The 27,434-nt window shown below is 42.8% G+C and overlaps 1 protein-coding gene across 2 annotated transcripts in view; it reads right to left on the bottom strand.

Annotated features, from left to right (window-relative positions):
- The window catches only part of LOC115203784 (solute carrier family 12 member 2-like), a 99,370-nt gene that overhangs the window by 47,323 nt on the left and 24,613 nt on the right, over window positions 1-27,434 (bottom strand). For both annotated transcript variants that reach the window (XM_029768767.1, XM_029768768.1), the window contains exons 2-4: window positions 8,308-8,427; window positions 4,783-4,858; window positions 4,308-4,403 (exon numbers count right to left, since the gene is read on the bottom strand). In XM_029768767.1, coding sequence (XP_029624627.1) covers window positions 4,308-4,403; window positions 4,783-4,858; window positions 8,308-8,427 — 292 coding nt within the window. The remainder of the gene's footprint in view (window positions 1-4,307; window positions 4,404-4,782; window positions 4,859-8,307; window positions 8,428-27,434) is intronic.

Genomic DNA, 27,434 nt, shown 5'->3' with positions numbered 1-27,434 from the left:
ATTCATCCACACTAAATAAAAATCAGCATGAAGCGACCTTGCGCAACTCATGAGAAATATATTACGGTGGAATTAATTATAAATGCAAAACTGAGCCCTGAGCTGACTGTTGGGAGAGCCATCTCTTGAATTATTATTTTTTTCTACAGTATTAATCTATTGATATGAGAGGCTCATTTCTATGCACCAATAGCCAAGTCTAGTGTTCGGAAGTGCCAAGATCAGACAGCGCTGGTAAAAACAGTAAAGGGGAATTCCACGGTAACAGGTTGATGCTGAAACTCAGATTTTTCACTTTAAAATGTGTCAAACAAGAATTAATTTCCACTGAACATTTTACAAAAACACTGATGATCGTTCTTGTCTTCAGTCACCTAATCTAAAGCCTTATTATAAATAACAAGACATTGCAAACGGTTAATGATTTATGACAAGCATATTTATTGGCCCTCAAACAATCACGGTCACCTAATAATCCCCAGTTTACAATTGGCTCATTCATCCCCCTCCTCTCTCCTGTAACTATTCCCCAGGTTGTTGCTGTAGATGAGAACGTGTTCTCAGTCAACTTACCTGGTAAAATAACGGATAAATAAAAATATATACACAAAAGCATGTGGAAACATCTTCAAAATTAGTGGATTTGGCTATTTCAGCCACACCAGTTGCTGATGGGTGTATAAAATCGAGCACACAACCATGCGATCTCCATGGACAAACATTGCAGTAGAATTGCCTTACTGAAGAGCTCAGTGACTTTCAACGTGGCACCGTCATAGGATGCCACCTTTCCAACAAGTCAGTTTGTCAAATTTCTGCCCTGCTAGAGCTGCCTCGGTCAACTGTAAGTGCTGTTATTGTGATGCGGAAACGTCTAGGAGCAACAATGGCTCAGCCGCAAAGTGGTAGGCCACACAAGCTCACAGAACGGGACTGCCACGTGCTGAAAAGCGTAAAATTTGTCTGTCCTCAGTTGCAACACTCACTATCGAGTTCCAAACTGCCTCTGGAAGCAATGTCAGCACAAGAACTGTTCGTCGGGAGCTTCATTAAATGGGTTTCCATGGCTGAGCATGAGTTAGCTGGAGTGGTGTAAAGCTTGCCGCCATTGGACTCAGGAGCAGTGGAAACGCATTCTCTGGAGTGATGAATCACGCTTCACCTTCTGGGTTTGGCGGATGCCAGGAGAATGCTACCTGCCCCAATGCATAGTGCCAACTGTAAAGTTTGGTGGAGGAGGAATAATGGTTTGTGGCTGTTTTTCAAGGTTTGGGTTAGGCCCCTTAGTTCGAGTGAAGGGAAGTCTTAATGCTACAGCATACAATGGCATTCTAGAAATTCTGTGCTTCCAGCTTTGTGGCAACAGTTTGGGGAAGGCCCTTTCCGGATTCAGCATGACAATGCCCCTGTGCACAAAGCGAGGTCCATACAGAAATGGTTTGTCGAGATTGGTGTGGAAGAACTTGACTGGCCTGCACAGAGCCCTGACCTCAACCCCATCAAACATCTTTGGGATGAATTGGAACGCCGACTGCGAGCCAGGACTAATCGCCCAACAACTCCATATTAATGCCCATGAATTTGGAATGAGATGTTTTGACGAGCAGATGTCCGCATGTAGTATATGTGTGCTGGTATGAATACAGATATGTTTATGAACTGAACAAGTTTTATTGAATTTCTTGCATTGTGAATGTTATTTGTTCATTGTTCATGTCTTCTTTCCATTGGCTGATGCATTGTGGGAATGTGTATTTAATCCCTGTGCGTTAGTGTTGTTTGGACAAGACAGACAGGTAACAGGTTGGCATGCTGCTGGGTTTACAGGCATGATTGGAGCCTGGGTTTTCTTTAGAGTTTTTGGCCTACCTTTTTGTTCATTGTCCTGTTTGTTTTTTGTAAATACTTGTAGTCGCCAGCTTAGTATCTTCATGTTTGCTAATAAAAGCCTTACTCTGGGCAAGAAAAAACATCTTACTCGTATGCCTCCTCACTGTTCTAATCCAACATCATGGTCAACCTCACAAATGTCAAAAGTGGGATCAATTCCGTCACAGTGAGGAGTGCAGACTAATTCTACAAGATGGAGGTCGACAACGTGACAGGGGAGTCGCAGGATGCGGCTAATTACTCGTGGTTCTGTCTGAAGGCCGAAATTTGGGCGACTGCTGAGCTGGAGGAGTGCATCATCGAGGACTTCCCACAGCCGTGGCAGCGCTAAGTATTTGCCTACCCAGCCAAAAATCTGTTAGCGAGGCTAGGCCAGGTAGAACGGTTCTTAGTGGAGGTGCTGGAGGTCGACCTACCGATAGGGGGGGCTGTTCCTGAGCCGGTGATGGTTCCGATGTCCAAGCTGTTGTCTCCTGTGCTGCTGTCCACTCCTGGAGGAGAGGACGAGCTTTCCCTGTCTGTTGGTGAGGTCCCTGAGCTACCTGTCCCTGATCTACTGCTCCCTGCTGGCAGTGAGTCTGAGCTGCAGCGGTGTGATGTTTCTAACCTGCCAATGGAAGGGGCTGTTTCTGAGCCGGTGATGGTTCCGGTGTTTCAGTCCACAGAAGGAAAGGAGTGCGCAGAGCTTACTGTTACTGCACCAGCTGTGCTGCAGGCTGTGATGACAGAGACTCAGGAGGAGCTGCAGGGTTCTGATGCTGATGCTATGTAGCTACCCATAGCCTTTACTGTGGAGTTGATGGATGGCAGTGAGGTGGTGTCTCTGCCGGTTGCTGGTAAGAGTGAAGAGCCTCTCATACTATTTCCTACTGAAATTGACAATACTGAGCTGTGCTCGAGGTCTGAAGCTGGAGAGGGGTCTGATCCTGTTCTGGGTTCTGCTGTCTTACTGGCAGTATAAACTGAACATTGCTTACCTGACTCGCCTGCTCTACAAACGATGACTGTGCCAAAAAGGGTGGACATGCTCTCAACAACCAAGCAGGTCAGTGGGGGTCTGTTTTCTGACCCGGGAGTGATGTTCAAGATGAATAATCATACATAGTTCAAGTTCTCATTATTTCAGGTGATGTTGCTCATGCTTGTGTTCTACCTGTGTAGGCCTACTGCAATGCAATGTCAGTACTCTGGTCAGGTAAAATGCCACAAAGCTATTATTGTTCCTATACCAGAGTACCCTGATGCAAAACCCCAGTGTTTGTGTTTACATTCTTTGGACAGTCTTCATTTCAAGGGAGGTGGTAAACCTATAACTGTTTAGTGCTTTTCCTTCGCACTTCATCACATTTCCGTCCTTATGTCCTCCGTCACCTAATTCAAAGCCTTATTATAAATAACCAGACATTGTAAACAATTAATGATTCATGAGAAGCACATTTATTAACATGTGTGCTGGTATGAATACATAAAATGTTTATGAACTGAACATTTCCTGCATTGTGAATGTTATTAATTGATCATTATGTCAGTTCTTCCTGCCATTGGCTAGTGCATTGTGGGAATGTATTATTTAAACTCTGTCATTATTGTTGTTGTTTGGACAAGACAAGACAGACAGGTAGGCATGCTGCCCAGTTTACAGGCATGATTGGAGCCTGGGTTCTCTTCTTTTGAGTTTATTAGTCTTAACTCGTCCTGTTTGTTTTTGTAAATACTTGTACAGTTGCCAGCTTAGTATCTTCACGTTTGCTAATAAAAGCCTTACTCTGGGCAAGAAAAAACACATCTTACTCGTATGCCTCCTCACTGTTCCAATCCAACCGCATGGTCAACCTCACAAACACATTTACTTGAAGAACATTGCAGATGCCAAGTTTGGTAACAGAATGATGGTTTGTGCTGTTGATGCCACCATGGGAGACGGCAGGAGCTGGTGCGTCCATAGCGTTTTAAATATATGTCGGTAAGTATCTGTTCTGTGGCGCACGAGGTGATGAAGTTACACTTTTATGCAATTCAATACTAAATGTTTGCCATCAGATATCTTAATGGCTTTCTGCCAGAAGTCAAAGTTCTGGATGAGTTGTTTGTGCAGCTTCCGTTTTTTTCCCCCTGTGCTTCCTACTAGCGTTTTTTTTCTCCTTCTTCTCCCCTCTGCTCCATGTACAAATGCTGCTCTTCCTTCAGAAAAGCATGCATCACAACTTTGTTCATTTGCACAATCTCTCTTTTTCACTCTCAGACAGTCCTAGCTAAATTCTGGCTTGGGAAATTGATCTTCGCTATGAAGCCAGGTTTCTTTTTGACCATTTTAATTTAAAACAATCACAGTAAGGTACTTAATTGTTACCCTGAAATTATTTGATATTGAGATAAAAATGGCTGCATTGGACCTTTAAAGATGCAAAGGTTCATACCTCCTCGTACAAAGCCGTTAGTCGCAATCGCTGAGGTCGAAAGGCCGGTGATGGTGGTCACAACTGTTGCCATGAGAACAATCACACAGGAGAGAACTGAAAGAAAATGGAGGACATGATTAACTAGCGACAAAACAAAATCAGCATTAACATTTCTACAAACTCCTAGGAGGCAAATAACTGCAATAATGAGCATCAATAAGCAGCCCATTTGCTTGTTGAGCCTCTCACTCATATTCACACATGGGTTAGTGTTAGAAGGCCTGTGAATCGTAGCGACAAGCTAGTGTGTGACAGTTGCCTGCATGTGTTGACGTGTGGCAACATTTAGCATCTGGATGGTAAATGGTCAAAAGGTGATGGGAGAAAGAGGGGTGGTTTGGTGGGGTGGCTGGGGGTTCGGGGTGACATTGTGTGTGAATTAAAACAGTAATTCACATTAACTCCCAAGATCTACTCCATGGTGTAGTCTTACCAATTCCCGCCTGGCCCACGATCCATGACATGCGGATGAAGAGCATCACGCCCCAAATGTTCAACATGCAGCGCACCTGCACAAAGGAAGGGGTGGCAGTTAGGATGCATGTGAGGTAATGGGAACACTTCACTCAACAAAGCCCTTTCCAATAACCTGGCCGTGGAACATTGCTGGTGGGAATCCACTAGATGTCCAAGACTTGATGCAGGATTCAATCACAATTTTACCTGAATGAATGTTAATGGTAAAATTCCAAACCTAGTGAAAGTAGCAGTTTCGCCATGTCATCGACTTGTCTTAAAAATTGCTACGAGCACCAAGATTGCAACTTAATGTTAGAAGAAATGTTTAAACAGTGATTTAAGTCCTGATTGAAGCCCTTCTCTTTAAAAGATAACATTTGAAAACCTGGCCAAGGCTGATGTAAGGAAAAAGTTAACTTTTAATGACCAGCCTAATTTAAAATCAAATCACTGTCAACCGCAAAGAACATTCATCAGTATCTACCACAGTTTCATCCATTTCAGTGCAAATATCTTGTAATTGAGTAGTATAATAAACTCATTGATTAGTATCATACCCACCAGGAATCTTTTAGTCAGAATTTGGAATACAGAACAAAAGTGGGGCTGGCACAATTACCGTGTAAGTTATGGATGAAGATCGTCATGAAAGTAAAATCAAAAGTCATAACCATATTTAAAAAAAAATTGGAACGAACTTAAGACAGGACAGCCAGGCATTTGTACGGTTGAGTCCGTTTCATTTGACATTTTTTACATTTTAGTCATTTAGCAGCCACTCTTATCCAGAGCGACTTACAGTAGTGAATGCATACATTTCATTTAATTTCATACATTTTTTCTTTTTTTTTCTTTCCCGTACTGGCCCCCCGTGGGAATCGAACCCACAACCCTGGCATTGCAAACACCATGCGTTGCAAACACCATGCGTTGCAAACACCATGCTCTACCAACTGAGCTACAGGGAAGGTTTCTTCAGTAACATGGACTCCTAACAACATGATGAAACTTTGTTGCTCCTTGCTGAAACAATTAAGGTGTTGTAGCAAACAAGTCTTCAGTTGCCTAGGCAACACCCCCTCTCCCTGTTGCAGCAGCAGAAATAGAATGTGCTTGGAACATCTAACCCTGGCAATTTCACACGTAAACTCATGGGTACACTCGCAGTGGCCACCTGGTATTGTGATGCAATCATTTCCATGGTATGATTCCGCCTGCACTGATCGGTCTTGTATCTCGCAAAGGACAATGGGATTGAGCAAATGTAGTCCGGCTACAATGGACTGCCACAACATCCAAAAATATTACCTAGGTGACATCAAAGATCTAAGATAAAACAATAAATGTCAATAATTGTTCTTTTTTTTTGGGGGGGGGGGTGAGGAAGTCTTAGTCGCCCCATTTTACATCTAGCTAAGGAATATTGTGCTTCAAATGAACAGTATTTCTGAAGTTTGACTATGGGCACGAAAGCTAGCATTTTTTAATTTTTTTATAACCTTTATTTAACTAGGGAAGTCAGTGGATGATCAATATTCAAATTTGAATACGAGTTCTACGTCCTACAAGACAAATCGGTTACGGGACGAGCGTCACCATCTGACGTGAGATAATGCAGCAAATATTGATGGGTACGCTTCCTGCTTTACTTCCTGCTTTGCTTTTATGGGTATACTCGCAATGGCAGTCAGTCCACCTATTATGTCACCATTGACTTGAATGGGGACACCTGTTCTATTATTTGTATTTCTATGGCAACACATGCTATTCTAACGGATATTACAGTGACCACGGTCATTTGGCTGGCCAATAACAGTCATCCCAATTCCATGACTGTCACAGCCCTAAATAAATGTGGTACAAGTTTCTGCTGCTATTAAAACAGTCAGATGGGTGAAAGGAAGGGAGGCTTTTACATGTCAAAATACAAGCTGGGTAACAAGAAACAGAGATTGTCTGAGAAAGAACTAACTGTGCTGCACATCATCTGTTAGAACTGAAAACTTCAAACAAAGAAGAAATGGCTTGAAATAAACAGTTTCTACTAGCTGTCATGAATGTAGTTAAAAGTACTTTACATTTTAGACAGGCACAGCATCTTAGTGCTAGAGGTGTCACTACAGACCCTAGTTTGATTCCAGGCTGTATCACAACCGGCCGTGATTGGGAGTCCCATAGGGTCCTATTGGCCCAGCATCATCTATCTGGGTTAGGATTTGGCCGGAGTAGGCCGTCATTGTAAATAAGAATTTGTTTTTAACTGACTTGCCTAGTTAAATAAAGGTTAAATAAATAAAAATGTAATGTGTGACAAATTCCTACAACCCTGACAGATTCTTACACTAGACTCTCAGAAACATTTTATGGCCTGGACAGACCACGAAGGATTAATCACCAAATAATTTCTTGCTAGTTGCACAGAATCTTGAGTAGAATGTGATTGATAAGAGAATTATCTATTAAAGGTAAATGAATCAATAGACCATGATGAATTATTAGTCATACAGAATGGTTAATGAATAATAAATGTAATGATCAATGTAGGGATAGATAAGTTTGATTAGTTCTAGAAAGTTCAGGAACCATGTGATAGGGAAAGGAATGTGTATATGCAATTACGAGGGACACCAGGAGACATATGTTCCTGGGAGTGGAAGCTTCAAAGCATTTCTTATTTTGAGGGAAAGAAACAGGCGAGATCAGGGGAGTGATAAAGAGTGTGAGAAGTTTGTGGGGGAGACAGGTCACCAACAGTGTGTGTAAATGCATGTGCGTAAGAAAGCAAGAACTATATAATGACTGTTTTGTTATCCGGACGGGAGAACGTTCTCTGAATAAAAGCTACAGATACCTTTTGCAGAAAGCTGAGTCCTTGCCTAATTATTTTAACCCATTGTCTTACAAACCTTGGGCATTAGTCAAGGCGAATTGATTATTGATTATTATCATCAAAGATATAAATTCCTTTTACAGTGATCGACTCACATCTCAATTATTGAGGTTCCTCTTTGACTGCTACAGGACTGATAAAATACAATTAAACAGCCAAGGGAATCTTAAGTTGAATGATACGTCAACTTAATACTAAAAGAGGCCTAGCCTGATTGTGGGGTCATGAAGGAATTTCTCTGTACTTTGAATGAGAGGGCAGAAAAATATACTATGGTCAAAATCCTGACTTGAAATACATGTACACCAAGTCAGGATTTCCGTCCATGCCATTGAACATTGTGTTCAAGAATAACTCGTGGACAATGCATTCCCTACAATGTCATATCTACAAAGAGAAGTGCTTATGATGCAGTAGCAATGTAGATGCAGGGGTCAAAGAGAAACGGCAGAAAGTAAAGACACACATAAAAAGGGAGGGGGAGATGGAGATCGAAATACAGGGATATTGATGGGCAAACATCACATTGTGTCACATAACAAAAAGGTAAGCAGGAGGACTCTCAGGAGATGCAAAAGGTAAAACAGAGTCTGTCGGTTGACCACTCACCAGCACCCCTTTGATCCACCCGAACTTGACCGCTCCCTTAGGCTCGGCCGCCTCCTTGGCTGCGGCCTCCTCGGCCGGTGTCAGCTCATCCCCGTTGGCGAAGCCATCCTCAAATGGCTCCTGTAAACAAAATGAGACAGACCGCTATGGTCAGCATGCACAATGGAGAAAGACATCTGACTAACAATATCTCTGAATTAAACTGTGGTTCACCCATGTTTATTCATTTCTAGAAACAATCTACTAGATTTTCATTTTACAGAACATTTATTCTCTCACACAGACACTGATTAATCTGTCCTCGTATCAGCAGGAGAAGGTCAAACACAGGAAGCATCCCTCCTGTGCAGAGACAATGCAGTGACGTGGGTGGCTGTCCCACCAAGTCAGTCTCTCTGGGCCCACCAATACAAATACACGTTGTTCCATCTATGTGTCCCAGGACCCTCCCAGCCTGCAGCCCATTCTGGTGGGAAGCTGCTATAGACCACTAAGTGCTAACAGTCAGTATCTGGATAACGTGTGAAATGCTTTTTAATGTATATGATAAACAGAGGTATATTTCTGGGTGATTTAAAATATTGACTGGCTTTCATCAAGGTGCCCACTCAAGAAAAAGCTTCAAACTGTAACTTGTGCCTGCAACCTGGTTCAGGTTATCAGTCAACCTACCAGGGTAGTTACAAACAGCACAGGAATTAAATAATCAACATGTATTTATCACATCTTTACTAATGCTGCAAAAATTTGCTTTAAAGCAGTATCCAAATCCATTGAATGTAGTGATCACAATATAGTAGCCATATCTAGGAAAAAGTTCGAAAGGCTGGGCCTAAAAAGTGTCTAAGTTTTGTAGTGATTCCTATGTTGTTGATGTAAAGAATATTTGTTGGTCTGCGGTGTGTAATGAGGAGCAACCAGATGCTGCACTTGACACATTTATGAAAGTACTTATTCCAGTTACTAATAACCACGCACACATTAAGAAAAAAAAACCTGTCAAATCCCCATGGATTGATGAGGAACTGAACAAAGTTATTGTTGAGAGGGATGAGGCAAAAATAATGGCAAATAAGTCTGGCTGTACAACCGATTGGCAAACGTACTGCAAATCGAGAAATCATGTGATTAAACTGAATAAAAGGAGAAGAAGCTACACTATGAAACAAAGATAAACTACAAAGAATGATAGAAAAAAGCTTTGGCGCACCTTAAATGACATTTTGGGCAAAAAGGCAAATTCAACTCCATCATTCATTCAATCAGATGGCTCATTCATCCCAAAACCCACTGATATTGCCAATTACTTTATTGATTTTTTCATTGGCAAGATTAGCAAACGTAGGCATGACATGCCAACAACAAACGCTGACACCACACATCAAAGTATAAATTATAAAAAAACAAGCATTGTAATTTTGAATTCCGTAAAGGGAGTGTGGAAGAAGTGAAAAAAATAAAATAGTTGTCTATCAACAATGACAAGCCACCGGGGTCTGACAACTTGGATTGAAAATTACTGAGGATAATAGCAGATAATATTGCCATTTCTATTTGTCATATCTTCAATCTAAGCCTACCAGAAAGTGTGAGCCCTCAGGCCTGGAGGGAAGCTAAAGTATTTCCGCTACCTACCAATCACCCTTTTACCAAACCTTGGTAAACTTTTGGGAAAAATAGTGTTTGACCAGAAACAATGCTAAACTCAGCAAAAAGAAACATCCTCTCACTGTCAACTGCGTTTATTTTCAGCAAACTTAACATGTGTAAATATTTGTATGAACATAACAAGATGCATCAACTGAGACATAAACTGAACAAGTTCCACAGACATGTGACTAACAGAAATGGAATAATGTGTCCCTGAACAAAGGGGGGGGGGGGGGGGGGTCAAAATCCAAAGTAACAGTCAGTATCTGGTGTGGCCACCAGCTGCATTAAGTACTGCAGTGCATCTCCTCCTCATGGACTGCACCAGATTTGCCAGTTCTTGCTGTGAGATGTTACCCCACTCTTCAACCAAGGCACCTGCAAGTTCCCTGACATTTCTGGGGGGAATGGCCCTAGCCCTCACCCTCCGATCCAACAGGTCCCAGACATGCTCAATGGGCTCTTCGCTGGCCATGGCAGAACACTGACATTCCTGTCTTGCAGGAAATCACGCACAGAATGAGCAGTGTGGCTGGTGGCATTGTCATGCTGGAGGGTCATGTCAGGAAGAGCCTGCAGGAAGGGTACCACATGAGGGAGGAGGATGTCTTCCCTGTAACGCACAGCGTTGAGATTGCCTGCAATGACAACAAGCTCAGTCTGATGATGCTTTGACACACCGCCCCAGACCATGACGGACCCTCCACCTGCAAATCAATCCCGCTCCAGAGTACAGGCCTCGGTGTAACGCTCATTCCTTCGATGATAAACGCGAATCCGACCATCACCCCCAGTGAGACAAAATCGCGACTTGCCAGTCCTGTCTGGTCCAGTGACTGTGGGTTTGTGCCCATAGACGACGTTGTTGCCCGTGATGTCTGGTGAGGACCTGCCTTACAACAGGCCTACAAGCCCTCAGTCCAGCCTCTCTCAGCCTATTGCGGCCAGTCTGAGCACTGATGGAGGGATTGTGCGTTCCTGGTGTAACTCGGGCAGTTGTTGCCATCCTGTACCTGTGCAGGTGTTTTTACACGTGGCCTGCCACTGCGAGGACGATCAGCTGTCCGTCCAGTCTCCTTGTAGCGTTGTCTTAGGCGTCTCACAGTACGGACATGGCGATTTATTGCCCTGACAACATCTGCAGTCCTCATACCCCCTTGCAGCATGCCTTAGGCACGTTCACGCAAATGAGCAGGGACCCTGGGCATCTTTCTTTTGGTGTTTTTCAGAGTCAGTAGAAAGGCCTCTTTAGTGTCCTAAGTTTTCATAACTGTGACCTTAATTGCCTACTGTCTGTAAGCTGTTCGTGTCTTAACGACCGTTCCACAGGTGCATGTTCATAAATTGTTTATGGTTCATTGAACAAGCATGGGAAACAGTGTTTTAACCCTGTACAATGAAGATCTGTGAAGTTATTTAGATTTTCACAAATTATCTTTTAAAGACGGTCCTGAAAAAGGGACGTTTCTTTTTCTGCTGAGTTTAATTTACTGTAAACAAATTGACAGACTTTCAGCACGCTTATAGGGAAGGACATTCAACAAGCACGGCACTCCTAAATATTTCATAAACTAAAAGCATTGTATTTGGAACAAATCATTCACTAAACCCTAAACCTCAACTAAATCTTGTAATAAATAATGTGGAAATTGAGCAAGTTGAGGTGACTAAACTGCTTGGAGTAACCCTGAATTGTAAACTGTCATGGTCAAAAAATATTGATACAACAGTAGGTAAGATGGGGAGAAGTCTGTCCATAATAATGCGCTGCTCTACCTTCTTAACAACACTATCAACAAGGCAGGTCCTACAGGCCCTAGTTTTGTCACACCTGGATTACTGTTCAGTCGTGTGGTCAAGTGCCACAAAAAGGGAACTCAGAAAATTACAATTGGCTCAGAACAGGGCAGCACGGTTGGCCCTCACTACCCTCTAGAGAGCCCTGCGGTTGTGTGCGGTGCAGTTGCCGTACCAGGCGGTGATACAGACTGACAGGATGCTCTCAATCCACTCCGCTGATCCTGTAAAAGTTTGTGACAAGCCAAATTTCTTCAGCCTCCTGAGGTTGAAGAGGCGCTGTTGCACCTTCACCACACTGTGTTGGTGGACAATTTCAGTTTGTCAGTGATATGTACGCCGAGGAACTTAACTTTCCACCTTCTCCACTGCTGTCCCATCGATGTGGATAGGGGGGTGCTCCCTCTGCTGTTTCCTGAAGTCCACGATCATCTCCTTTGTTTTGTTGACGTTGAGTGAGAGGTTGTTTTCCTGACACCACACTCCTAGAGCCCTCACCCTCTTCCTGTAGGTTGTCTCGTCATTGTTGATAATCACGCCTACTACTGTTGTGTCATCTACAAACTAGATGAGTGAGTGGGAGGCGTGCATGGCCACGCAGTCATGGGTGAACAGCTAGTACAGGAGGGGGCTGAGAACGCACCCTTGTGGGGCCCCAGTGTTGAGGATCAGCGGAGTGGAGATGTTGTTTCCTACCTTCACCACCTGGGGGTGGCCTGTCAGGAAGTCCAGGACCCAATTGCACAGGGCGGGGTTGAGACCCAGGGCCTCAAGCTTAATGATGAGCTTGGAGGGTACTATGATGTTGAATGCTGAGCTATAGTCAATAAACAGCATTCTTACATAGGTATTCCTCTTGTCCAGATAGGATAGGGCAGTGTGATGGCGTTTGCATCGTCTGTGGACCTATTGGGGTGGTAAGCAAATTGAAGTGGGTCTAGGGTGACAGGTAAGGTGGAGGTGATATGATCCTTGACTAGTCTCAAAGCACTTCTTGATGACAGAAGTGAGTGCTACAGGGCAATAGTCATTTAGTTCAGTTACCTTTATATTATTGGGTACAGGAACAATGGTGGCCATCTTGAAGTATTTGGGGACAGCAGACTGGGATAGGGAGAAATTGAATATGTCCGTAAACACACTAGCCAGCTGGTCTATGCATGCTCTGAGGACGTGGCTAGGGATGCCGTCTGGGCCGGCAGCCTTGCAAGTGTTAACACGTTTAAATGTTTTACTCACGTGGGCCACAGAGAGGGAGAGCCCACAGTTCTTGGTAGCAGGCTGCGTCGGTGGCACTGTATTATCCTCAAAGCGGGCAAAGAAGGTGTTTAGTTTGTCTGGAAGCAAGACGTCGGTGTCCACGACGTGGCTTGTTTTCCTTTTGTAATCCGTGATTGTCTGTTGACTCTGTCATATACGTCTCATTTCTGAGCCGTTGAATTGCGACTCCACTTTGTCTCTATACTGACATTTTGCTTGTTTGATTGCCTTGTGGAGGGAATGACTACTCTGTTTGAATTCTGCCATATTCCCAGTCGCCTTGCCATGGTTAAATGCGGTGGTACACACTTTCAGTTTTGCACGAATGCTGCCATCTATCCATGGTTTCTGGTTAGAGTAGGTTTTAGTCACAGTGGGTACAACATCTCCAATGCACTTCCTTATAAACTCACTCACCAAATCAGCGTATACGTCAATATTGTTCTCTGAGGCTACCCGGAACATATACCCAGTCACCGTGATCAAAACTAATCTTGGAGTGTGGATTCCAAATTGGTTAGACCAGCGTTGAATAATCCTTAGCACGGGTACTTCCTGAGTTTCTGCCTATAGGAAGGGAGGATCAAAATAGAGTCGTGGTCAGATTTGCCGAAAGGAGGTGGGGCAGGGCTTTGTATGCATCGCGGAAGTTAGAGTAACAATGGTCCAGGTGCTCCCTGCCTGTGTCTCCTAACAATGACTCGGCAGCCTCGATGGGTTCTGGCAGTGGCAAGTACACTGGGCTATTGGAGGAGGAGATGAGAGATTCTAGGAAATTAAAAAAGGGTCGGTATTGTCAGTTGGCTCGGGTGTCGTCAACGCCCGTAGGTGGGGGACCAGGGAGGCGCTGCCAGGGGGCAGTTGAGAGGGGGAATGTGGGGACAGGCATAGGGAGAGCGGGATGAACAGCAAATTAATTGAGCTATAAGAGACTCTACTACTGCCTCAATAGGTCTGTCTAGTCAGACTGCTGTAAGTAACCAACCTCTTCTAAAACAAAAGGAGCTAGCCTCAGCTATGATGATAGCAGTGAAATTAGAATTTGGCAGTCACCAGCTCACACAGAAGACATCCTCATAAAAAGCAGACAAACTAAAACGCTTGGTATTTGCTCTCAACAAAGGAGGAAGAGATCAGGAAACTAACAAACATTATCCATGCGTTCCACCATTAGGTCATAGCACATACAATAGATGAGCTCCTTGTCAGGGGCAAGGCTCAGAGCCTCAGGAAGTGAGTCATGCATCCCATCTCACTCGCATCACATCTAATTCTCTACTCCAGCTTCAGAATAAAAGATGATCTTGAATGTTTGCTAGCTCATCCTAGTCTGGGACTATTGATTCTTCTGACTTCACCACAGCAGCATTGCATTACCCAGCCTTTCAGTGAGTCTAAAAAGTCACTACATTTTTTTACAAAGCTGGTAAAAAAAAAAATCACACATCTAAAGCACATGGCCTTTTCCTCTAATCACTTTTGGGACGCTAACAACTAAAGCTGGAAAACTTACCAGCACCCCTTGTTGACTAGGAGCACAGTCTTTACATATAAAAGGGACTTTGTAAGTCACAAGTACAGTGCCGTGAAACAATATTTGCCCACTTTGATTTTCTCTCATTTTGCATACAGTGCCTTCGGAAAGTATTCAGACCCTTTGACTTTTTCCACATTTTGTTACTTTACAGCCTTATTCTAAAATTGATTAACTAAAAACAATTCCACAGCAATCTACACACAATACCCCATAATGACAAAGCGAAAACAGTTTAGATTTTTTTTTCTCAAATACCTTATTTACCAAAGTATTTAGACCCTTTGCTATGAAACTCGAAACTGAGCTCAGGTGCATCCTGTTTCCATTGATCATCCTTGAGATGTTTCTAAAACTGAATTGGAGTGCACCTGTCCCACAGTTGACAGTGCATGTCAGAGCAAAAACCAAGCCATTAGGTCGAAGGAATAGTCCGTAGAGCTCCGAGACAAGATTGTGTTGAGGCACAAATCTGGGGAAGGGTACCAAAACATTTCTGCAGCATTGAAGGTCCCCAAGAACACAGGGGCCATCATTCTTAAATGGAAGAAGTTTGGAACAACCCAGATTCTTCCTAGAGCTGGCCAATCTGAGCAATCGGGGAGAAAGGCCTTGGTCAGGGAGGTTCCTCTGTTGAGATGGGAGAACCTTCCAGAAGGACAACCAACCAATCAGGTCTTTATGGTAGAGGGGCCAGACAGAAGCCACTTTTCAGTAAAGAAGAGTTTAGAGTTTGCCAAAAGGCACCCAAAGACTCTCAGACCATGAGAAACAAGATTATTTGGTCTGATGAAACCAAGATTGAACTCTTTGGCCTGAATGCCAAGCGTCACGTCTGGAGGAAACCTGGTACCGCCCCTACGGTGAAGCATGGTGGTGGCAGCATCATGCTGTGTGGATGTTTTTCAGTGGCAGGGACTGGGGGACTAGTCAGGATCGAGGCAAAGATGAAGTACAGAGAGATCCTTGATGAAAACCTGCTCCAGAGTGCTTAGGACCTCAGACTGGGGCGAAGGTTCACCTTCCAATAGGACAACGACACTAAGCACACAGCCAAGACAACACAGGAATGGCTTCGGGACAAGTCTCTGAATATCCTTGAGTGGCCCAGCCAGAACCCGGACTTGAACCCGATCGAACATCTCTGGAAAGACCTGAAAATAGCTGTGCAGCGACACTCCTCATCCAACCTGACAGTGCTTGAGAGGATCTGCAGAGAAGAAATGGGAGATGTGCCAAGCTTATAGCGTCATACCCAAGAAGGCTCGAAGCAGTAATCGCTGCCAAAGGTGCTTCAACAAAGTACTGAGTAAAGGGTCTGAACACTTATATACATTTGTTATCAGTTTATAATTTTTTTATACATTTGCAAAAATGTCTTAACCTGTTTTTGCTTTGTCATTATGGGGTATTGCGTGTAGATTGAGCAGGATTTTTTATTTTTAAGTTAGTTATTTTTTAACAAAGCTGTATCATCAAAATGTGTAAAAGTCAAGGGGTCTGAATACTTTCCGAATGCACTGTATGTTTGACACTGAATGACACCTAATATTAGATAAATGGAACATGAGTGAGCAAATAACATTTTGATAATTCATTCATGTATTTTATAAACAAAGTTATGCAACTCCCAATGCCCCTGTGTGTAAAAGCAATTTCCCCTTTCACTAAATAACTGGTTGTGCTACTTATAGCTGCAACAAAACACTTCCTGTAGTTGTTGATCAGTCTCTCACGTCGCTGTGGAGGAATTTTTCCCACTCTTCCATGCAGAACTGCTTTAACGCATGGACATTTGTGGGTTTTTGAGCATGAACTGCTTGTTTCAGGTCCTGCCACAACATCCCAGTAGGGTTTAGGTTTGGACTTTCACTAGTCCATTTTAAAACTTCAAATGTGTTGCTTTTTTGACAGACATAATGGGACCCATGTCGCCCAAAAAGTTCAACTTTTGACTCCTCTGTCCATAGAACCTTCATCCAGGAGTGGAAGATTATCCAGATGCTTCCAGATGCTTTTTGGCAAGAATGAGTCTTTGGACTATATGGGTCCTGTTACATCTGGCGAAAACCAAACTGCATTCCACAGTAAGAACCTCATACCCATGGTCAAGCATGGTTGTGGTAGTGTGATGTTTGGGGATGCTTTGCTTCCTCAGGACCTGGATGACTTGCCATCATTGAATGAACCATGAATTCTGCTCTGTATCAGAGAATTTTACAGGAGAATGTCAGGCAATCCGCCAGTGAGCCGAAGCTTAAGCGGAGATGGGTCATTCAGCAATACAATGATCCATAACACAATCAATTCTACATTAGAATGGCTGAAAAGCAAAACATTTAAAGTTTTGGAACGGCCTAGTCAAAGTCCAGACCTAAATCCCATTGAGATGTTGTGGCATGACCTGAAATGAGCAGTTCAGCGACTCGTGGGTTTTTGAGCATGAAAGTAGTTCTGCATGAAAGAGTGGGCCAAAATTCCTACACAGCAATGTGAGAGAATGATCAACAACTACAGGAAGTGTTTGGTTGGAGTCATTGCAGCTAAAGTTGGCACAACCAGTTATTGAGTGTAAGGGGGCAATTACTTTTTCACACTGGGGCATTGGATTTTGAATACCTTTGTTTATTAAATCAATAAAATAAGTATCAAAATGTTGTGTTATTTGGTCACTCAGGTTCCCTTTATCTAATATTTGGTTTTGGTTGAAGGTCTAATAATATAAAGTGTCAAAATAAAGAGAAAATCAGAAAGGGGCAAATACTTTTTCACGGCACTGCACATGTGAACAGATAGCTAATTACCCTGTGACTTACATTAACCAATGATGATATCTTGATAGAGCAGGTGGTTGGAGTGTCAATTACATTAAAGATGCTTGCTAATCCCTGTGCACATTATAGGCAAATTCTGTCCTTACTGAGCATTTCATGGCAACAGTCATCCCATTATGGGTGGCAGGTAGCCTAGTGGTTAGAGCGTTGGTCCAGTAACCGAAAGGTTGCTAGATCGAATCACCGAGCTGACAAGGTAAATATCTGTTGTTCTGTCCCTGAACAAGGCAGTTAACCCACTGTTTCTAGGCCGTCATTGTAAATAAGAATTTGTTCTCACCTGACTTGCCTAGGTAAATAAAGGTTAAATTAAAAAAATGTGTTTATCAGCGGAGGTAAGTGTCATTTAAGATGAGGGAGGACAATTTTTTGTTCTCCATGAGCATGGCCTAATTTTTATTACAGCATATTGGATGACTCATTCATATTCCATTCACCCAGTTCAATGTAACAGCGATAGGTTTAGGCTACTACAAGATACTCGAATTTACCCTATACCCATCATGAGGTTGCTACAACCTAACCTATGAATGAAAGTTTACAACGTAGGTGCACACAGATCGGGAGAAATTTGAGGCGACAGACAGTGACACACGGACAGACTGACATTCAATACCGCCTTTCACTCTCTTGCCTGAATCTAGCTGATATAGGGTGTAATCATTAGTCAAACAGTTGCAAACAAGAGTTTCTATTGGGCAAATTCAGGTATGTTCATCCCCAATTTTGTTCGGCAGAATGAATAAACCCTTGATCACGAGAAAACACAGTTCACTTTCATAGCATAGCAGTATTCCTTCTATGCATGCTCCTCCTCTCACCTTGTCCCTTCGCTTGTGGACTTCAATGCACAACACATCAGCTGTATGTGACCAGTCAAAAAAACATTTCCAAGCCAAACCGCTACACAGTCTACATTGTTGTCACCATATTAAAGTAACGTCAAAGTCGTCATATTTTTTTATTTCACCTTTATTTAACCAGGTAAGCTAGTTGAGAACAAGTTCTCATTTACAACTGCGACCTGGCCAAGATAAAGTAAAGCAGTGCGACAAACAACAACACAGAGTTACACAAGGAATAAACAAGCATACAGTCAATAACACAATAGAAAAAAAGAAAGTCTATTTACAGTGTGTGCAAATGGCGTGAGGATGTAAGGCAATAAATAGGCCATAGTAGCGAAGTAATTACAATTTAGCAAATTAACACTGGAGTGATAGATGTGTAGATGATGTGCAAGTAGAAATACTGGTGTGCAAAAGAGCAGAAAAGTAAATAAAAACAATATGGGGATGAGATAGGTAGATTGGATGGGCTATTTACAGATGGGCTATGTACAGCTGCAGAGATCGATTAGCTGCTCAGATAGCTGATGGTTAAAGTTAGTGAGGGAAATATAAGTCTCCAGCTTCAGCAATTTTGCAATTCGTTCCAGTCATTGGCAGCAGAGAACTGAAAGGAAAGGCGGGCAAAGGAGGTGTTGGCTTTGGGGATGACCAGTGAGATATACCTGCTGGAGCATGTGCTACGGGTGAGTGTTGTTATCGTGACCAGTGAGCTGAGATAAGGTGGAGCTTTACCTAGCATAGACTTATAGATGACCTTGAGCCAGTGGGTTTGGCAACGAATAGATAGCGAGGGCCAGCCGACGAGAGCATACAGGTCGCAGTGGTGGGTGGTATATTGGGCTTTGGTGACAAAACGGATGGCACTGTGATAGACTGCATCCAGTTTGCTGAGTAGAGTGTTGGAGGATATTTTGTAAATTACATCGCCGAAGTCGAGGATCGGTAGGATAGTCAGTTTTACGAGGGTATGTTTGGCGGCGTGAGTAAAGGAGGCTTTGTTGCGAAATAGGAAGCCAATTCTAGATTTTATTTTGGATTGGAGATGTTTAATGAGTCTGGAAGGAGAGTTTACAGTCTAGCCAGACACCTAGGTATTTGTAGTTGTCCACATATTCTAAGTCAGAACCGTCCAGAGCAGTGATGCTAGTCGGGCGGGCGGGTGCGGGCAGCGAATGGTTGAAAAGCATGCATTTAGTTTTACTAGCGTTTAAGAGCAGTTGGAGGCCACAGAAGGAGTGTTATATGGCATTGAAGCTAGTTTGGAGGTTTGTTAACACAGTGTCCAAACAAGGGCCAGATGTTTACAGAATGGTGTTGTCTGCGTAGAGGTGGATCAGGGAATCACCCGCAGCAAGAGCGACATCATTGATATATACAGAGAAAAGAGCTAATAGAACTAACGCGTCAGTAAACCCGCTACAATTATGCAGTAATGTTAGTGTACAGTCAGTAAGCAGTTACACCGGTGGGCCCCGGTGGCAATAAATGAATAATACCAAAAGCTTACCTTGACTTGGAAGGGTTCCAGTGTTGTGTTGGATAGTCATAGCCAGCTAGCTAACATAGCATCCCTCTGTTTGAGCAGGATGTTTCAGTAGGCTAAACTAGCTAGCTGCATTTGCTAGCTAAGTAAGTGAAACTGAAAAAAAATGACAATCAATTTTTTTCTCTATTGCTTCTCCTTCATTTTGGAAAAAAATGAATTTGTTCAACTATTGTCTCTCTCGGAGTCAACTACTCACCACATTTTATAGACTGCAGTTCTAGCTAGCTGTAGCTTATGCTTTCCGTACTAGATTAATTCTCTGATACTTTGATTAGGTGGACAACACATCAGTTCATGCTGCAAGAGATCTGATAGGCTGGAGAATCTCCCCCGGAAGTTGTCATAATTACTGTGTAAGTCTATGGAAGGGGGTGAGAACCATGAACCTCCTAGGTTTTGTATTGAAGTCAATGTACCCAGAGGAAGACGGAAGCTAGCTGTCCTCTGGTGCTTCCCTACAGTGTGCTGTTGAGGCTACTGTAGACCTTTGCAAAATATTGTGTTGAATGAAATTGTTTGGTGACATGTTTAGTATAGTTTTATCTAAAAGATTAACTTTATAAATGTTTTACAATTTAACATTTTCATGAAATTCAAATTGTCCTCCCCTTCCTCCTCCAAGGAGCCTCCGCTGATGTCTATATATGTAAGGCTTCTAAATTGAGATTCCCCCAAGTTTGTAACAAAAATACTGGCAAAGTGATGGTCTGGACCCAGATCTGTTGGCAAGATAACACAAACCGATCTGGGACCAGGCTAGCAAAGTGATACTGTATCTCTAATAGAGGTTGACAGATCATTAATTTTCAACGCCAATACCGATTATTTGAGGACCAAAAAAAGCCGATACCGATTATTCTGATGATTTTTTTTAATATATATTTGTAATAATGACAATTACAACAATACTGAATGAACACTTTTATTTTAACTTAATATAATACATAAATAAAATCAATTTGGTCTCAAATAAATAATGAAACATGTTCAATTTGGTTTAAATAATGCAAAAACAGTGTTGGAGAAGAAAGTAAAAGTGCAATATGTACCATGTAAAAAAGAGAACGTTGCTTGCTCAGAACATATGAAAGCTGGTGGTTCCTTTTAACATGAGTCTTCAATATTTCCAGTTAAGAAGTTATAGACTGTAGTTATTATAGGAATTATAGGACTATTTCTGTTTAGATCATTTGTATTTCACATACCTTTGACAATTGGATGTTATTATAAGCACTATAGTATTGCAAGCCTAATCATGCATTGCTAAGAGCTGCTGGCAAATGCAGAAAAGTGCTGTTTGAATGAAAGCTTACGAGCCTGCTGCTGCCTATCACCGCTCAGTCAGACTGCTCTATCAAATCATAGACTTAATTATAATATAATAAAACACAGAAATACGAGCTTTAGGTCATTAATATGGTCAAATCCGAAAACTATCATTTCGAAAACAAAACGTTTATTCTTTCAGTGAAATACGGAACTGTTCTACGATGTGTCGGGGCCGAAAGAGATGGCCGCCAAGCTTCACATTCTTAGGAAACTATGCAGTATTTCATTTTTTTATGTATTATTTCTTACACTGTTACCCTAGGAAATCTTATGTCTTATTACATACAGCCAGGAGGAACTATTGGATATAAGAGCAACGTCAACTTACCAACATTATGACCAGAAGCGGATTCTCTGTTTGGTCAACCACCCAGGACAATGGATCGGATCCCAGCAGGCGACTCAAAACAACGGAGCCGCAGAAGGGGCAAATGGAGCGGTCAACAAGGCAGACAAAATCTGAGCAAGGGTTGCCTTCCAGAGAGACATCAGAGATTGTAACATTCTCTGTTTCACAGAAACATGGCTCACTCGGGATACGTTACCAGAGTCGGTACAGCCACCTGTTTTTTTCATGCATCGCGCCGACAGAAACAAACATCTCTCTGGTAAGAAGAAGGGCGGGGGTGTATGCCTTATGATTAACGAGTCGTGGTGTGATCATAACAACATACAGGAACTCAAGTCCTTTTGTTCACCTGACCAAGAATTCCTTACAATCAAATGCCGACCGCATTATCTACCAAGAGAATTCTCTTCCGATTATATTCACAGTGGTGTATATCCCCCCCAAGCAGACACCTCGACGGCCCTGAAAGAACTTCATTGGACTCTATGTAAACTGGAAACAACATATCCTGAGGATACATTTATTGTAGCTGGGGATTTTAACAAGGCTAATCTGAAAACAAGGCTCCATCAATTTTATCAGCATATTGAATGCGCGACCAGGGCTGGCAAAACTCTGGATCATTGTTACTCTAACTTCCGCGATGCATACAAAGCCCTCCCTCGCCCTCCTTTCGGCAAATCTGGCCACGACTCCATTTTGTTGCTCCCAGCCTATAGACAGAAACTAAAACAGGAAACTCCTGTGCTCAGGTCTGTTCAACGCTGGTCCAACCAATCTGATTCCAAGCTTCAAGATTGCTTCGATCACGTGGACTGGGATATGTTTCGGACAGTGTCGAACAACAACATTGATGTATACGCTGATTCAGTGAGTGAGTTTATTAGCAAGTGCATCGGTGATGTTGTACCCACGGCGACTATTAAAACCTTCCCCAACCAGAAACCGTGGATTGATGGCAGAATTTGCGCAAAACTGAAAGCACGAACCACTGCTTTTAATCAGGGCAAGGCGACCGGAAACATGGCCGAATACAAACAGTGTAGCAATTCCCTCCGCAAGGCAATCAAACAAGCTAAGCGTCAGTATAGAGACAAAGTAGAGTCGCAATTCAATGGCTCATACACGAGAGATATGTGGCAGGGTCTACAGTCAATCACGGACTCTAAAAAGAAACTAGCCCCATCGCGGACCCTGATGTCTTGCTCCCAGACAAATTAAACAACTTCTTTGCTAGCTTTGAGGACAATACAGTGCCACCGACACGGCCCGCTACCAAAACCTGCGGGCTCTCCTTTACCGCAGCCAACGTGAGTAAAAGATTTAAACGTGTTAACCCTCGCAAGGCTGCCGGCCCAGACGGCATCCCTAGCCGCGTCCTCAGAGCATGCGCAGACCACCTGGCTGGTGTGTTTACGGCAATAATCAATACCTATCCCAGTCTGCTGTTCCCACATGCTTCAAGAGGGCCACCACTGTTCCTGTTCCCAAGAAAGCTAAGGTAACTGAGCTAAACAACTATCGCCCCGCAGCACTCACTTCCGTCATCATGAATTGCTTTGAGAGACTAGTCAAGGATCATATCACCTCCACCCTACCTGACACCCTAGACCCACTCCAATTTGCTTACAGCCCCAATAGGTCCACAGACGACGCAATCGCAATCACACTGCTCTAACCCATCTGGACAAGAGGAATACCTATGTAAGAATGCTGTTCATCGACTACAGCTCAGCATTTAACACCATAGTACCCTCCAAACTCGTCATCAAGCTCTAGACCCTGGGTCTCGACCCAGCCCTGTGTAACTGGGTCCTGGACTTTCTGACGCGACGACCCCAGGTGGTGAGTGTAGGAAACAACATCTCCACCCCGCTGATCCTCAACACTGGGGCCCCACACGGGTGCGTTCTCAGCCCTCTCCTGTACTCCCTGTTCACCCATGACTGCTTGGCAATGCACACCTCCAACTCAATCATCAAGTTTGCAGACGACACTACAGTGGTAGGCTTGATTACCAAAAACGACGAGACAGCCTACAGGGAGGAGGTGAGGGCCCTCGGAGTGTGGGGTCAGGAAAATAACCTCACACTCAACGTCAACAAAGCAAAGGAGATGATCATGGACTTCAGGAAACAGCAGAGGGAGCACCCCCCATCCACATTGATGGGACAGTAGTAGAGAAGGTGGAAAGTTAAGTTCCTTGGCGTACACATCCCGGACAAACTGAAATGGTCCACCCACACAGACAGCGTGGTGAAGAAGGCGCAACAGCGCCTCTTCAACCTCAGGAGGCTGAAGAAATTTGGCTTGTCACCAAAAACACTCAAACTTTTACAGATGCACAAGAGAGCATCCTGTCGGGCTGTATCACCGCCTGGTACGGCAACTGCTCCGCCCACAACCGTAAGGCTCTCCAGAGGGTAGTGAGGTCTGCACAACGCATCACCGGGGGCAAACTACCTGCCCTCCAGGACACCTACACCACCTGATGTCATAGGAAGGCCAAAAAGATCATCAAGAACAACAACGACCCGAGCCACTGCATGTTCACCCCGCTATCATCCAGAAGGCGAGGTCAGTACAGGTGCATCAAAGCGGGGACCGAGAGACTGAAAAACAGCTTCTATCTCAAGGCCATCAGACTGTTGTTGGATGTAATAAATATATCACTAGTCACTTTAAACAATGGCACTTTATATAATGTTTACATACCCTACATTACTCGTCTCATAGGTATATACTATACTCTATACCATCTACTGCATCTAGCCTATGCCGTTCGGCCATCGCTCATCCATATATTTTTATGTACATATTCATATTCATTCCTTTACACTTGTGTGTAAAAGGTAGTTGTTGTGAAATTGTTAGATTACTTATTAGATATTACTGCATGGTCGGAACTAGAAGCACAAGCATTTCGCTACACTCACATTATCTTCTGCTAACCATGTGTATGCGACCAATAAAATGTGATTTGATTCGAACGGTTGGCAACCCTAAGTCTAAATATTGCTGTTACATTGCACAACCTTCAATGTTATGTCATAATTATGTAAAATTCTGGCAAAGTAATTACGGTCTTTGTTAGGAAGAAATGGTCTTCACACAGTTCGCAAAGAGCCAGGCGGCCCAAACTGCTTTATTTACCCTGACTCTGCTTGCACTGAACGCAAGAGAAGTGAGAACATTTTCCTAGTTAATATTGCCTGCTAACATGAATTTATTAAACAAAATATTCAGGTTTAAAAATATATACTTGTGTATTGATTTTAAGAAAGGCATTGATGTTTATGGTTAGGTACATTTGTGCAACGATTGTGCTTTTTTCTCTAATTCGCTTTTGTTAAATCATCACCCATTTGGTGAAGTTGAAGTAGGCTCTGATTCGATGATAAATTAACAGGCACCACATTGATTATGTGCAATGCATGACAAGCTAGTTAAACTAGTAATATAAATCAACCATGTGTAGTTAACTAGTGATTATGTTAAGATTGATTGTTTTTTACAAGATACGTTTAATACAAGCAAGCAACTTACCTTGGCTCCTTGCTGCACTCGCGTAACAGGTGGTCAGCCTGCCACGCAGTCTCCTCGTGGATTGCAATGTAATCGGCATCCAAAAATGCTGATTACTGATTAACATGAAAACTTGAAATCGGCCATGCCGATTAAATCGGTCGACCTCTAGTCTCTAATCACTCAGGGGTCTTGAATCCCTTGTAGAAACACATCTCAGTCAATGGAAGTCATCAGATAGCCTAGTGGTGACAAAATACATCAGCGTATCGACATTGTAGTGTGTATGAGGAACATATTGTAGTCTAGACTAAAGACAATAATATTTGTATAGATTGGGGGGTAACGGGGCTAGGTGCCTGTGGACATGTGTGGGCCCATTTATAGAATCCAGTGACAGTGCAACTTAAACAAATTCATCTGTGTGTTTGAATCTGAACTTAGTCCTTAATCGTTGATTACACATTTAATTCCCCTGACAGAGTGGATATGGCCAATGAGTCAGACCAGAGCAGTAAATCTGAATCCTGTTTTAACTCCCCATTTCCCTAGACGTTAGTATTTATGGAGAAACAGATCAAATCGCTTGTCCCTTCAGAAATTTAAAAAATGGTCAAGCTCTCCCTTGGGTGCTACGATAAAATCGCCTGTTTACTCTGGTATTCTACTACAGTGTGTGTTGTGCAGACATATTTTGGTAGCTAGCTACCAAGGAAAGAAAATATCAAAAGCCCTAGGTAGCGGAGATTTGTAAGCTATAGCCAAACAGCCTACAAATAAATAAAACAAATGGGAATTTGTTTTAGGGCAAGGCAAATATTTCCAACAATCAAGTGCTGCTCGATGATAGAGGTGTAAAAAAGTTGTAAATAGTATAAAACTGAATGTTCTCATCTAAGGAATGGCAGCAACCACATTAAAAAGGGTAGCCTACTTCTGCCCAGGCTCAAGTCCTAGACCTAACCAAGAATTTAGTATTATCCATGTTCCTAGGAAACGACTGGTAGCAGCAGCTATTTGCATGCCACGGTCATGGAAGTTCAACAATAATCTGTTTTTTGGCATCAACGACCTGAACAACTAGATGAGGGACAATATTCTTGAAAAAAAAAAACACCAGCGCATGTCATTGGCTCCATTATGCAACAATGTAATCAAGGTCTGCTGCTCTTGCATAACGCCACAGAGTTTAAAACAGGAGAACGACTAGACCCCTTGAGTGATGGAATGTGACCTCTCGGGTCTGGAGCACCCCAGGAGGCACTTTCTCATGTGACCATCCATCAGATACATCTCTTTCAACACCATTTACTAGGGCCAAACTACTTCCCTATGCCTCTACCACTGATAACCAAGTACGCAAAAGTCAAAAGAGTATGCACAAGAGAGATGCTCTCACTTGGGACTGAAGGGGCTAAATTACATGTGGTCCGAAAGCAAACTAACAATCGTAATGCCATATAGACCATGAATTGAAACTCAAGACAAGCTGATTGAGATTTAGGGTCTGGGTCTTGTGAAATTCCCAGACTTGGTCTATTTTTCAAGCCCAGTGCAGGGAGGCTTGCGGGCAACCCCATAGGCCAACTTCCTCATTCCACATGTAGCCTACCCTATCTGACCAATGTGACTGTAACTAGAGCCAAGGGGCCCCATCAACCATATTATCAGGATTAAAACTAAGGTACAACAGAAATCCTCAATTCAATTGCATGTGTTAATTAAAATATTAGCATGACTAAGCTATATGGAATTGTTTTAAAAAGGTCATACCAAGAATGTTTTTGCTATTTGATTTGGAATTTTAAGACCCCTTGAAGTATTCACAAAAAATATTTTAAAAAACAATTATTTGATGATTATTGTGTAGCCCAAACTAGTTCCGACACTACAGACAGGTTGGCAGATCGGCTGCAAAACAGAGAACATCTTTTCATAGAGGGGTCATAATATTTTTTTGTAGGCCAAACCGTTCGGACGCTACAGTCGATTTTGTGAGAAGACCGATTTTTGGGATGTGTCATGGTCTGACAAACACTGCTCTAGCTCTGTCACCTTTCGCCGCAAAAAAAACATCTCTAGCTTAAACTGACATTTTTAAATGGGGATTTGTTTACTATGCTAATTAGATTTTCAAAATCTGCTTTGAAGTTCAAGCCTGGTTTCTCTGATGTTTCATATTGTTCTATTGTTTCAAGTAATTGTCATATATGTGTGACCAACCGGCTCGATTCGGTTATATGTAGCAAAATTTGAAATTGTTTTTTTTCTTCTTTTACATTGGATAAAAGTAGAGACTCAAAGCTAGAAAATGGTATACTACAGTTGAGGAACAATGGGAAAGTAATTCTGCTTTGAAAGTTGATAAACTTGTAACCCCACTTTTGAGAAAATGATACACATACTGGAGAGCAGCTTTGTCTAAACCCATTCAGCATTATTCACACCCTCT

Source organism: Salmo trutta, chromosome 12, assembly GCF_901001165.1.
Source record: "Salmo trutta chromosome 12, fSalTru1.1, whole genome shotgun sequence".
NCBI classification, from domain to species: domain Eukaryota; kingdom Metazoa; phylum Chordata; class Actinopteri; order Salmoniformes; family Salmonidae; genus Salmo; species Salmo trutta.
This window is presented reverse-complemented; position numbering and strand designations above follow the sequence as displayed.